This window comes from Mustela nigripes, chromosome 13 (genome assembly GCF_022355385.1).
Source record: "Mustela nigripes isolate SB6536 chromosome 13, MUSNIG.SB6536, whole genome shotgun sequence".
NCBI classification, from domain to species: domain Eukaryota; kingdom Metazoa; phylum Chordata; class Mammalia; order Carnivora; family Mustelidae; genus Mustela; species Mustela nigripes.
The window spans coordinates 45,818,731-45,833,361 of NC_081569.1; the positions used below are offsets into that span (position 1 = coordinate 45,818,731).

General features: G+C 45.6%; 1 protein-coding gene across 3 annotated transcripts in view; it reads left to right on the plus strand.

The window, feature by feature from the left end:
• Nucleotides 1–8,269: 8,269 nt before the first annotated feature.
• Nucleotides 8,270–14,631, plus strand: part of DIS3L (DIS3 like exosome 3'-5' exoribonuclease) — a 34,277-nt gene continuing 27,915 nt past the window's right edge. Inside the window, exons 1-2 of one of the 3 annotated variants that reach the window (XM_059372321.1) lie at nt 8,270–8,702; nt 10,022–10,175. In XM_059372321.1, the coding sequence (XP_059228304.1) occupies nt 8,564–8,702; nt 10,022–10,175 (293 nt within the window). In that variant the 5' untranslated portion in view covers nt 8,270–8,563. Of the gene's footprint in view, nt 8,703–8,825; nt 9,194–10,021; nt 10,176–14,631 lie in introns of those variants that run through there. The other 2 variants (XM_059372323.1, XM_059372322.1) reach the window with 2 other exon arrangements.

Genomic DNA, 14,631 nt, shown 5'->3' on the forward strand with positions numbered 1-14,631 from the left:
CCAGCGTTACACCTTCCTAGGGGTCCGTTATCAAAACCCTGGCCCTGAAATCAGTATCTCTACTGTAATCAAGGGGACACTGGAAAAAAGATTGTCCTCCAAGCCTCAAAATAAATTCTTCCACATCAACTCAAATGCCTTGATATTTGCTCCCAAAGAAGGCCCCCATATGGTCCCTGCCCAGAGGAGACGGGGACTCCAAACTGCTATAGTAATCCCCTTCAACAGCCTATGGGAAACTCAAATTAAAATTAATGGGAAATCTTGCCAAATTCTGGTCGCTACTGGAGCTATCCCTTCTATTTTAAACCCCACTCTCATAGGAGAGCAAATCCCTCAGAATGAAAAGAAGGTTTCCATAGGAAGCTTATCTAATAAAATTCAGAGAGAGTTTCTATCTCAAGCAGTACAAATGACTCTGTGACCTTTCACTGAAAAACATTCCTTTTTGCAGTGTGATACAGCCCCAGTTAATCTATTAGGTAGAGATCTCCCTTCTAAATTAAAAGGGATAATATGTTTTGCCTCCAATGGAGACCTCACCTTAGAATTTCCTGACCAACCGGAGCCTGATCTTTTATGTTCCCTACAATGTCCTTGACACAGAAGAGGAGGAATTTCAACAACGTCCCTGATCTAATCAAGGTGCCCCAAAATCTGTGGGCTTCTGCTTTTTTAAATAAAGATTTTATTTACTTGAGAGAGAGAGAGAGAGAGAGCACAAGTTGGGGGGAGGGACAGAGGAAAATCTCAAGTGGAATCTCAAGCAGACTCTGCACTGAGCACAGAACCTGACGTGGGATTCAGTCTCACAACCCAGAGATCATGGCCTGAGCAGAAATCATGAGTCACCTGAGCTGAAATCATGAGGCGGATGCTTACTGAGCCACCCCAGGGGCTCCTCTATGGGCTACTTCTAATATTGATGTTTGGAGAATAAAAAGGTTAGAGCTTATAAAAATTCAGATAGACATAACTAAAACTCTTCCCAAGTGGCCTCAATATCCATTAAAGTTTGAGGCCACACAAAGCCTCATACCAATAGTAGAAGACCTAATCATTCCTGTCCCAGCCTCTGTAATATGCCCAACTTGCCAGTCCAGAAACCTAATGAGGACTTGAGATTTGTCCAGGGCTTGAGAACTATTAACAAGGTAGCTATTCAGGGCCTGTGCCTGGCTCTGTCAGTAGAGCATGTGATTCTTGATCTTGGGGTTGTGAGTTCAAGCCCCATATTGCATGTAGAGATAACTTAAGAGTAATATATTTTTTTAAGATTTTATTTTTTTGACAGACAGAGATCACAAGTAGGCAGAGAGGCAGGCAGAGAGAGAGGGGGAAGCAGGCTCCCCTCAGAGTAGGGAGCCCGATGCGGGGCTCGATCCCGGGACCCTGAGATCATGACCTGAGCTGAAGGCAGCGGCTTAACCCACAGAGCCACCCAGGTGCCCCACCTTAAAAGTAATATCTTAACACACACACACACACGCACGCGTGCGCGCGACAGTTACTCCCCATTTCTGTTTTTCCAAGCCCGAGCATCCTTTTATAGCAAGTTCCACCTGACTCAAGGTGGTTCACTGTCATAAACCTCTGTTAATCCAAAGTCCATAACAGCCATTTGCCTTTACTCGTACTCTTTAAAGTGAATGTATTTCTAGTCTCTATTGGAGACTATGGATTCCTAATTTTTCTCGGTTGGCTTCCCCACTCTATGAACATCCTAAAACGTCAGTCCCTGAATGCCTGCCTTGAGAGGATAACAGGAGCAGTCCTTTCTAAAACGAAAACAGGTACTGCAAGAATCACGCGTCTTGGAGTTACCTAACTATTCAACACCCTTCTTATTTGTGCATGAGAAAACACAGCCCGGAAATGCTTGTGCAAGAACATGGCAATGAACACAGACCTACTGCCTTGGACAGCATACAGCTTGACTCAGTTGCTCCCATCTGTCCCAACTGCCTTCAGGCTACGGTCTCAGCTACAAAGTTGGTAGAAGCCTTAGGAAATGACATTGATTTATACTTCACATACCTTTTTAACTCTGAATTGACTCAGTATTTCTCTGCAAGTGGACTCCTCCTCCTCCATCCTTCTGCTTTCACCACCTAATTTACATCTTAAATGTTGCAACATCCTTAACCCCTCCAACTCTACCACCCCTGCCTGATGGAGGTGGGCCCCACGACTGTGAGCTAATAATGTCCCATTTCGTGAAACCTCATCCTGATTTACAAGACGCCCCTTTGACTAATTCTGATCTAATTTTGTGTGCTGATGAGTCACACTATAAAAATGAAAAAGGGATTTTCCAAGCCGGTTGTGCTGTTACTATCCAAGAGGAGCTACTTGAAAGCAATAACCTCCCACAAGCTAAATCCAGCCCACAGAGCTCTGTGCCCTTACTGGAGCACGCTAGTTATCATCAAAAGGATGAGTTGTTAATATTTATGCTGATAACCGGTATGCCTTGGGGGTCTCATCCATGATTTGGAGATTTCTGGAAACAAAAGGGATTTTCTTATATCCGCTGGGACCCCAATCAAAAGTGTACAACAAATAAATGACTTCTTACTGCTATTCTCTTATCTTCTGAAACTGCTGTCATCAAAATTGAGGCTCACACTAGAAAGGCAGAGCCTGAGCACCAGGGAAATGCCCTGGTTCACTCTCTTGGAAAGGCAGTAGCAACAGAAGTAGATGAAGTTCATTCGCCTCCTGACCCCTCCTTGCCAGACTTTTGCCATCTTGACGTCCTCCTTGTAATGTGGCAGCAGTCTGCTCCTGAATCAGAGACCACGATGGGTAAACAAGCACCCAAGACGGCCACTTGGTTCTTCCCCCACCCTCCAACAAATCTCATTTTCCTGTTTTAGCATTGCTTTACTGCTTGTGGACCTCTACCATGGATGCCTGACCTGTCAGATCCACAATCCTGGGAAAACTATGTTTATTCCCAGAGGCCTCAAAATTGCCCCAGGGACCCTCTGGGCACCTGCAGCAGAACATCATTCAGCTGCCACCTAGTAGGGGTTATCGATATGTCCTTGTTATTGTATATTTTCCGAATGGGTTGAAGACTTCCCCTGTCACAGAGCTAATGCCCTTACAGGGGCAAAGAGACTGTTGGAAAACATGTTTCCCACTTGGGGTACACCTTGCATAATCTCCAGTGATCAAGGCAACCTACACTTCGGTGGGCAATCTACAAGCTTTAACAAAAATCTTAGACTTCTTGGCATTATCACAGTTGCTAGCACCCTCAAGAAGGTGAAGAGAATGAATGGGATCCTCGAACTTGAAAATCTCTAAACTTGGGGCACCTGGGCGGTACAGTTGTATGTGTTCGATTCTTGGTTTCTGCGCTCAGGTTGTGATCTCAAGGTCATGAGATTGAGCCCTGTGTCAGGCTCTGTGCTGAGTAACAGAGTCTGTTTAAGATTTTCTCTCCCTCTCCCTCTGTCCCTCCCCAACCATCTCTCTAAATAAATAAACACATCTTTTTAAAAAATCTTAATTTCCTGAAACTATTAGACTCCGTGTGCAGGAAGTATTGCCTCTGGTCCTCTGGACTATTTGCAGACCCCCTTTGGGAAACATAAACTCACTCCCCATTAAGATGGTTACCAGCCAACCAATGCCTATTGGTATATAATGGTTTGCTGATCCCTTGTTTTCTCATGCTAGTATGACCAATTACTGTAAATCTGTAACATCTTATGCCAAAGCCTGTCATGAACAGGTTAAGGAAACTTTCCCAGATCCCAGTTCAAAGGGCCCTCTTGGCCATAGTCTGGAACCTGCTGACTGGGTATTCTGGAAATGGCATCAGAAGAAGACAGCTCTTGAAACCTATTGGAAGAGACCTTCCCAAGTGCTCCCTACGCTGCTGTGAAACTAGAAGGCATTGAGCCTTGCGTGCACATCTCCCAGGTAAAGAAGGCCCCATCTGACATCTGGTCCTATGCAGATGCTGGAAATCTCCCAATCAAATTGGTGAGGAAGACAAGCAGCTGACATCGAGATAGACTGCTTCCAAGATGCCAGGTCAAGACTTCATACTTTACTTTTTTTTTAAGATTTATTTATTTATTTGAAAGACAGAGAGTGGGGCAGTGGGGGCGGGGGCGGTGGAACAGGAGAAGGAGAGAGAGAATCTTAAGCAGACTCTACGCTGAGCCAGGAGGAGTCCAATGCGGAGCTTGATCTCATGACCCTGAGATCATGACCTGAGCCAAAATCAAGAGCCGGACAATTAGCCAACTGTGCCACCCAGGGGCCCCAAGACTTCATACTTTAAACATGAAATCCTTTCTTCTCTTTCTTTCCTTTACTCTGGAATTGGCCTGGGAAGATAATAACATCATCTGTATCTCCCAGACCACTGTTACAGAGGGTAACATTTCCAATGACAGAATTTGTCATCCAAAACTCCAACCTGTCCTTGAGTCTAGAAGCCCTCTGGTTGTTCCTGTGACCGAGTTCTCCTCTATTCCCAAAGCCACCACAACAATAGACACCCCCCTTAGAAGTCTCTTATCTAGTTCAACTCTTGTGACCAGAAATCCAGTGCCGTGTTTTTACCTTTCTCTAATTATAAACTGTTCCTAGCCAAGTAGACACAAATGCCTATGTAAATCTCAGCACATCGGCATTGGCACTCTGATGTTCTCGTGATTATCTAACTCAGATCTGCCTCCAGTCACAAAAAGAACTCACCAGCGGCACCCATCTTTCAAGGTAATTAGAACAACTATATGGTGCTAGGAGATTTACTTCCCAAATACACTGAAAATCCACCCAAGTCCTGGCTTGAACTGGCAAATGCAACAGTCCCTGTGTGTGACTCCACTGATGGTACCACCGAACCCAGAATGGGCTGCTTTATCTCTGTCTGTGGTGGTTATCATTCTCCTTGGATCACATAGCTGGGCAATACCTCTGAAGTTCCCTGACTGTGCCCCTAACTGTTCCCAAACAAAGCTACCTCACTAGTCAGCACCCCTAAATTTATTGTCAAGTTAGAAAGGACCTTCCAAGAAACCTTTAGGATTCAGGATTTGCTTCCTTGCACAGGGCCCTAGTTCCTCAGTTAGGAATTCATGTAAATATAAATATGATCAGGAGCCTGCCTTTAACTCTTGAAAATATTGCAGAATGTGCTAAGACAAGAGATGCCCAATAAAAATCCTTAGACTCTGGCCAAAGTCCTTCTTGATCATAAGGTGGCCTTCAAGTTTCTTGCAGCTGGGCAAGGAACTGTCTGTGTGGTGGCCAATACCACGTACTGGATTAACACTTCTGGAGAAGTTAAAACAATTCCATAAGAGCACTATGCATGCCACTTGGCTTAAAAAGGTGATGGCTTCAATTGGGGGTCTCTCTTTGACTTTCTTGATTTTGATTGGGTTGAGTCTTGGGGACTGATGGGGTCTGTGATCAAAGGAATCAGAATGATACAAAGCGAAGGTCAAGCAAAGCTTTATTTCGCGCCAGCACCAAGAAGCAAACCAACCCGCTGGGGCCGTCTCTTATGCGACGACCTCCAGCCTCACAGACTAGCTTTTATAGAGCAAAGGCCATGTGATTGAAACTGGCCAATGAGATTGTAATACACAGAGAAAGTTGCATAGTCCTGCTAGGTCACACACGGGTAGCCAATTGAATTACAATTTACCCTATAGTAGCTGTTTGAACTAGCCTATCACTCAGGTCAGAATTGGCGCCCAAAAGGCAGGGTTTACATTCATTGGTGGTTAGGGAGATTGTATGTGTGCTTTACCGATTGATGTCTCCACCTGGCCTGAATCGTCCGTGCATTCTGGGTTCTGTTATCTCCACCTGACCTGACCTGTCCTTGTATTTGGGCTCTGTTATCAGGGACTGGTCGACCATATTTTACTGGTTTCCCAGACTTGCTTTTAAGTAAGTTCCCCTGGGGAGGGGGGCAGGGTCACTTTAAGTTTTATTGCATAAACAACAAAATGGCTGTTTAACCAAGATGGACTCGCTCTGGCTAAGTAGGCCCCTACAGGGTCCATGGCTCCAAAGTGCACTCTAAGCACTGAGAATTATTCTGTTTATAAAAATTACAGTGGTGGGGTGCCTGGGTGGCTCAGTGGGTCAAAGCCTCTGCCTTCAGCTTGGGTCATGATCCTGGGGTCCTGGGATCAAGCCCCGCATCGGGCTCTCTGCTCAGCCGGGAGCTGCTTCCCTTCCTCTCTCTGCCTGCCTCTCTACCTAATTGTGATCTCTGTCAAATCAATACATAAAATCTTAAAAAAAAAAAATTAACAGTGTTCTCTCTGGCACACTATATTCGCTCAAAAGCTTTAAATGCGGCGCACCTGGGTGACTCAGATGGTTAAGCATCTGCCTTTTGCTCAGGTCATGATCCCAGTGTCCCACATCGAGCCCCGCATCAGGCTCCTGCTTGGCGGGAAGTCCGTTTCTCCCTCTGCTCCTCTCCCCTCCTCCTACTCTTTTTCTCTCTCTCTCAAATACATAAATAAAAATCTTGGGAGGAAAAAAAAAAAACTTTAAATGCAGGTGTATAGCCACAAACCACGAAGCAAATGATCTCCCTAAGACTGGAACTCCGAAAAAGGAATGAAGAGAACGAACACCTAGAAAATGGTGAACCTGGAGTCCTGACAGGCAAATACCACAGAGATTCAGCCAAAAACATCCTGACCTGTGAGAATCACACAGAGGATCAGTAAAAGCTGTGAGAACTCCCTGAGGGGTAGCTGAGAGGTGTGCTAATGCCTTCAATTTTGATCACACGTTTCAGTTGAGAGAGGAGGGAGAAGGAAAAAGAAAGGAACAATAGGCCCCAAATTGCCCCCCTGACAGTAAACTGAGCCTTAATTGCAGTTTCAGCCTCTCCCAGGAATGTGACCTTACTCAGCCTATCCGGAATTATCTAATCAGCACCAGTGAGGTAGTCCACACGACAGACTCCCACCCTTTCCCCAAAGCAAGGTAACCTTGTCTGAAACAATCCACTCTGTTAGAAACTTCCTTTTCCACTTCCCTTCTGCCTGAAAAGTCCTTCCGTTTTGCACAGCTCCTTGGTGCTCCTTTTCTGTGTTTGCTAGATGCAATGCCATATGATTCATAAATCCTTAAATAAAGCCAATTTGATCTTTAAATTTACTTGATTTTTTTTTTTTTAACCAAAAGGAAGCTCTGATGTTCCCAGCCACCAGGGTGAGCTGCCTTAACTAGAGCTTGACAAGTAGACTATAAAGTCCTTATATGCAGGACTTCATATAATTTACTCATCTGTGAATAACAGAGTAATTAGTTAAGAGCCTGCTTTGAATTCAGCCAGATTCTGGCTTGGATATTGATTCTACCACTTAATAACTGGGTGACCTTGGCCACTTAACCTCCCTAATCCTCCTTCATCGCCTGTAAAATGGGGATAATAATGCTTGACTCCATTGACTTGAGGAAATTAAATGTGACACTTGTATGTAATGCTTCTGGTACAGCTCAAAATACAAATGCTTGTTGAGTACTTTGAAGAACAGCGGCTGGTATCCAACCAAGAGTGTGTGATCTCGTAAGAAACCGTGCCGGAGTCTCTAGGTTTAAAGGGAGTTTCTTTGCCAGAGGCTGCAAACGCCAGAGTTGAGATTGAACAGATAGTGTTAACCTCAAGGAAGTGGATTGGTTTTCCTTTTATCTGCATTGTTTGAATTTTTATATGGATTAAAAATGCATGAAATTAAAAATAAATACGACTTTTTAAAGGGAAAAAAATTGCTGGGTTGGCAGGGTTTCTGGCTTGTTCGCTGAATCTTTTAGCTCTTTTAGGAAAGCAAGAACGAGTTAGAGAAAACACCAGTAATTACCTACCCAGCAGGCCCCATGCCCATAAGGACCTTGGGGTAAAAAAGCAAAATCTAGGGACGCCTGGGTGGCTCAGTTGGTTAAGCAGCTGCCTTCGGCTCAGGTCATGATCCCAGCGTCCTGGGATCGAGTCCCACATCGGGCTCCTTGCTCGGCAGGGAGCCTGCTTCTCCCTCTGCCTCTGCCTGCCATTCCGTCTGCCTGTGCTCACTCTCTCCCTCTCTCTCTCTCTGATAAATAAATAAAATCTTTAAAAAAAAAAAAAAAAGCAAAATCTAGTAATTGCTCAGAGTTGGACCAGTACCTTGTTCACAAGACTTTACTTCCACAGATTCCACACATCTTATCTCCCTACGTCGTTTGGGCCGTTTCCACCCCTCCCTGCTCCCAGGCCACGGTGGGCAGTGGGGAGACGAAGGCAAGGCTGGAGCACCCCTCCCGCTGCTGCCTTCGGCTCTCAGGCGCGGCCTCCGCCGTTAGGGCGGTTCTGGGAACCCTCAGGGCGCTCTGGCGACTGCCAGGGGTGCCGGGGTGTCTGGGAGCCCGGGAGCCCGTGTAGACCAGGCCGCCCGGCCCAGGGGGCGGGCCCGCAGCCGCGGCCTCGCTTCCGCCGGCGTTGCGCTGCGCCCGCCACCTCCCGGCCGCTCTCTGGAGCCGGCCTCTCGGGGCCCGGAGCCGTGAGCCGCCGAGCGCCGCCGGCATGCTGCAGAAGCGGGAGAAGGTGCTGCTCCTGAGGACCTTCCAGGGCCGGACGCTGCGGATCGTGCGGGAGCACTACCTGCGGCCCAGCGTGCCCTGCAACAGCCCGCTCTGCCCGCAGCCCGCCACCTGCCACAACGGTCAGAGCCAGGGCCGGGGCCGGGCCGGGTTGGTCCGGAGCCCTGAGTGCGGCCCTGGGCGGCGGGAGCGAGGGCGGCGGGGGCGGGAGACGCCGCGGCGCTGCTGGGGGCGGAGCGCGAGGTCGCGCGGGCGCCGAGGCGGAGGCCGCAGGGCCTCTGCCGGCCCAGACATCTGCTCAGGCCTGGCGTTGGGGCTGCGGGCGGGGAGCGAGAGGCCCGTGCCCCCGGAACCGCCCCGAGGGCCGCGGCGCGCTGCTTCCTGGGGGTTTCCACCCCCGCCCTCCCGACGGCCCCCCTCTCAAATGCAAGGGCCCAGAGCCTGGCGCCCCCGCAGCGTGGAGGCCGAGCGAGCGGGGCTTCCCAACGGGCCCAGGAGCGCAGGAACTTGCCCCTGGTGCAACCCCCAGGATGGTGTGGTGGTGAAATGGAGGGGGGTGTCGAGCTGCGCGCCCCACGTGGAGAGGTGGGGCGCCATCCTGCGGCGCTGAGAGGTCCTGCTGCTTCTCTTTTGACACTACTTCCCCCTAAGGTTCCGACCTGCTAACCCAGGCGTTGTGACTTTTAGCCGGTGGAGAGCCCTCTGCACTAAAATTTGTGAATTGTCTTGGGTCCTCGTTGCACGGGAAGGTCACGGGGAAGTTGGATTTGGAGCTCCCGTGCGCTAGACCTTACCCCACTTGGTTTCTCGGTTGCAAGGGTGGCCAATTGAAGGAGGAAGATGACTGGTTCTCTACCCTCTGGTGGGAGAGGAGCCTGGGGGGTCCTTAGGATTTGGAGTCCTCATTTTAAGGTTAAAGTCAACATTTCAGGTACACCTTGGCTACGCAGCTCTCTGAGATGCGGCGTGAGTAGAAAGCCTAACCACTGCTCTTGCCTTCATTGAGCATCTTTTTCAGTCGATTCCGGCTTTCTGGCCCCTGGGGACTTAGGAGCGTGTACCCAAGCTTGACTCAGAACCAGCCTGAAATTGCTAGGCAGAAACACGTGGTTAACATGTCTGTTTCGCGGGACCCCATTTGAATGTGAGTGTAGGTCAGCGAGTTAACAAATATTTAGGTTGTGCTGAAGATTTGCCTGTTTAAAAAAAAAAAAAATCAGCCATCTTCTGCACCACTGGCAACACCATAAACCACACGGAGCTTTTACTCAGCCACAGCTTCAGACAAATGCAGATGCTGAATTTACCTGAGCTTTGGGACTGTACCCAAGTAGATTTGTGGTGTCCTTTAAAAACTTCAGGATGTAATTAAGACTGGAAGTTATTTTGATAAGCCAGGTTCACAATTGTCTAATTGCTTACATTTTGAATTATGTTTTAGATGGGAAACTCTTGTCTAGTGATGTGACTCATTATATGATCCCAGATTGGAAGGTTGTTCAAGATTACCTGGAGATCCTTGAGTTCCCAGAGTTGAAGGGAATTATTTTCATGCAGACGGCTTGTCAAACGTTGCAGCATCAAAGAGGCCGCAGGTATCCGTTTTGCATTATATATTTATTTCTATATGGCATATTTTTCTTTTCCCCTTTAGAAAAGATCCGTCGTTGGAGGGGTTGGGGAGGAATTCATTATTTTGTCTGAAAGGACTTTTTGAACTAATATTTGGTATTCTCTTCGCTGGTGAGGAATGCAGTGACATTATTTTATATTTCTGCTTCAACACCTGGCCAAGAGATCTGAATGTAGATCAATAAACTGCAGTGTCCCCAGTATATGGGTATTTAAGATTCTTGGCTTTGGGTTTGCATGTATTTTTTAGCTATATTGTTTCAGAAGCCTACACGTTTTTTTGGGGGGGGGGTAGTATTTTATTTTTAAATTTTAAACTGTTTATTATGGATGCAAATTGTACTTGTAGTGATTTATTTAATGAAAACAGAAGTAACTTGTTTTATTTTTACATTACTGGAATAACTGCCAGCCATACTCACTGTATTTGCCAAAGGATTTCTGATTGAAATCAGTTTAAAATGCTTACCTTATACCTAAATGAAGAACAGTTGTTCACCTTTTAAACAAATACCTAAAAACTGTTTTTGCTTCATTTGACATTGGGAAAGGATTTATGACTTGAAAGTGAAGACTGCATAGAAAAGCATATTAAAATTATACATCCAACCTCTTAGCACCCCTAGTTATTTAAAAAGCAGAAACTGTGTGTTTATTCTTTTTTAAATGTTGTGGTTTCCTCAGACTTGGTGGTAAAAGATGAAGTGTGTTTATTTGTATATGAAAATGATGAGTTGTCCTTATTATAGGCTCAGTTCAAAAAATGTGCATTAACTAGAGTGCAGATTTTTCAGATAGAATATTTTTCAATGAGTTTGAAGTTGATTTTGCTCAGACACAAAGATATAGATGTTTATACACATCCAGGTTTGAATGCTGCTCCAGGGGTCGTATTTCAATTTCTGCTACTAAAATCAATTTGTTGCTATCATTCGGATTGCAAGCACTCTGCCGAGCCCTTTCAACTTCTGTTTTCTGAAATATTTTTAATATTAAGGGTGGTTTTAAAAACCAATTCCTGGGACATTCAAAAGCAAAGAATTGGAATTTAAATGTCTTTTCTCCTGAACATTTCAAAAGTAGTTAACTTGATGAGAAACTATTGGATTTCTACCGCTTTACCGTGTCTCTAAAAATACTAAATGTGAGAACAAAGGATGAGCAGTTGTGAAATAGGCCAATATGATATCACCCTAGTTTTCCTATTTGGTCAGCACATTTTGAGCTCAGAGTTCCAGGCCTTATGGAGTACAAAAAGGAGTACAGTTGATCCTTGAACAGCATAAGGATTAGGGTCTCAGACCACTGGACAGAGAAAAATCCATGTATAATTTTCAGTTCCCTCAAAACTTGGACCAGAATCCTTACCAATAACGTAAATAGTTGATTAACATATATTTTATACGTTATGTATATTATATATTGTAAACCGTATTCTTGAAATAAAGTAAGCTAGAGAAAGGAAAACATTATTAAGAAAATCATAATAGGGCGCCTGGGTGGCTCAGTGGTTTAAGCCGCTGCCTTCGGCTCAGGTCATGATCTCAGGGTCCTGGGATCGAGTCCCGCATCGGGCTCTCTGCTCAGCAGGGAGCCTGCTTCCCTCTCTCTATGCCTGCCTCTCCATCTACTTGTGATTTCTCTCTGTCAAATAAATAAATAAAATCTTTAAAAAAAAAAAAAAAATAAAAAAAAAAAAAAAAAAAAAGAAAATCATAATAAAGGGAAGCCTGGGTGGCTCAGTCAGTTGAGCACTTGTCTCTGGCTCAGGTCATGGTCCCAGGTTCCTGAGATCAAGTCCGTGGCCTCCAGGCGTCTTCTCCGTCTCCATCTGCCCCCAGCTTGTGCGCTCCTACACACTCTTGCTCTCAAATAAATAAGGTCTTTAACAAAAACCAAAACCATAATGAGGAGAAAATATATTTACAATGCTGTACTGTATTTACTAAAAAAATTCCGTGTGTCAATGGATCCTTGTAGGTCATACCCAGGTTAAAGGGTCAGCTGTATCAGTCCCTCTCAACAAAGCTGTTGTCTTGGTGGGTTAGGTGTGAGAAGGTGATGGTGGCACACCCTTCACGTAGGCAATATGACTTAGTGTGGACTACGCAAAGTGCAGAGGTGAATACAGTATGTGAAGGTTCAGCCCAAAGGCCTCTGAAGGAAGTAGGTTTGAGATTGGTCTTAAGGGATGCCTGGGTGGCTCAGTCAGTTAAGCGTCTGCCTTCAGCTGAGGTCATGATCCCAGGGTCCTGGGGTAGAGTCCCATGTGGGGCTCCCTGGTCAGCAGGGAGCCTTCCTCTTCCTGCCGCTCCCCCTGCTTGTGTGCTCGCTTTCTCTCTCTCTTTCTGACAAATACATAAATAAATAAATAAAGTCTTTTTTTTTTAAAGATTTTATTTATTTATTTGACAGAGAGATCACAAGTAGGCAGAAGATAGGCAGAGAGAGAAGGGGAAGCAGGCTCCCCGCTGAGCAGAGAGCCCGATGTGGGGCACGGTACCAGGACCCTGAGATCATAACCTGAGCTGAAGGCAGAGGCTTAACCCACTGAGCCACCCAGGCGCCCCAATAAAGTCTTTTTTAAAAAGAGAGAGAGAGAGAGAGAGATTGGTTTTAATGCAGAGGTACTGAATGTAACTGATGAAGGGAAAGAAGAGGCAGGCAAAGGAATTGGCATGTTTGGGGCTTGGTCAGTTGTTTACCTGGTAAGCAGCCAGCAGTTATATTCATGTTCAAAGAACTAAATGACCAAAATTACCAAAGCCCTAAAAAATGTTCTGTGTCCAAAGCTGACTTTATAATTGATCACAGCCCTTGAATGTAGAAGACCCAGGAAATTCACTTTATTAGTTTGGACTTCATTAAGTGTTAAATGTAAGTCGTTGGACTTTTTATGTTTAACCCTAGTGGCCTAGCAGAGGCCCCCTGGTGTTTTGTTTCATTTAATGTTGGCAAATGTCTTCTTACGTTTTTCCATTCTTTTTTGGAGATTTTTGAGATGCTAGTAAATAATTCATTCTATTTGATATACTTTGAGGAACATTTTTGCTTAAAAAAGTCTTGTCAGTAAAAAAAAAACAAACCTGGTTGGACTAGTGTCTGGTGTAAGGCAGACTTGCTTTCTCTCCTTTTGCCCCCTTCCGGAATTCCTTCTTTGTTAGATTTAGCAGTTCAGTATGTAACATAAGATTAGAATTAGGGAATATTACGGTTGGAGAAGATCTAAGAAGTCAAGTGATCTAACTCCCCATCCAACAGATCAGTGTTACTCAGTCCTTGTTTCTAAGACTTTTTATCAACTTTTTTTTCCCCCTGAACAACCAGTCTTAATTTGCTCTGTTGTTACTTAAATGTGTTTTAACATAAATCTGGTTGTAAAATCCTCAGGCTTAAGTACTTCCTGCAACCCTAAACCCAAATCAGACCTTCAAATTAAATAAGCAAAGCTTACAAAATAAGAAGACTGCAAATGAACGTAAATTTAACATGACAGATGACATTGTTCTACTGAAATGAAATCACCAGAGTTGAGTTTCTCATTAAAAAGACATAGCCTCCAGGGGCACCTGGGTGGCTCAGTGGGTTAAGCCTCTGCCTTAGGCTCAGGTCATGATCCCAGGGTCCTGGGATCGAGCCCCCACATCGGGCTCTCTGCACTGCAGGGAGCCTGCTTCCTCCTCTCTCTCTGCCTGCCTCTCTGCCTACTTGTGATCTCTGTCAGATAAATCAAGAAAAAAAAAAAAAAAAAAGGCATAGCCTCCTAACTGGTTCTGTACTTAATATGATTTTGTATTTTGATTTTGATACTGTCAATGCAGAAAATGCCCATTTTTCTAAGTATATTCCAGAAGACATTACGAAAGAAGTCACTTTTTTGATTGCTCGGGATAATCACCTGTTCTCCTTCCATGAGGGATCGCTTGATGCCTCTGGGAGGCCATCTTGTCCGTTGCGTTCATTCCTGTATGCAGGTGTTCATCTGTTTATTCAATGAACATGTGCTGAGAGACGGTGCGTGCTCACTCCGAGGCTGTCGCACTGAACAGAAGGAGACACAGTGTTGGGGGGGAAACAGTGGTCCTCAGATAATCACACAGACAGATGGTGAGCTATGGAGAGCTGTCACGGTGCCACAGGCCCCAAGGGATAGAGGCTTGCTTTCAGGAGAACCCCTGTTCATCAGGGAGGTGAGGAAAAGCTTTCCCAAGGGAGAGACCTACGTTGGGCTCTCCAGGGTGGGTAAGAGTAAACCAGGCAGAGAAAGGAGAAAAGCTTTGCAGGGGAGGTCGGCTGCTGTGCAGGGTGGTGGAGAGAGAGATTTGCTCCATTCAAGGAACTGAAAAAAGCCCTGGCATGGATGAGGGGTCTCAGGGATGTTGGTGCACAGTTGTAAGCTGGGTATGGTAATATATACAA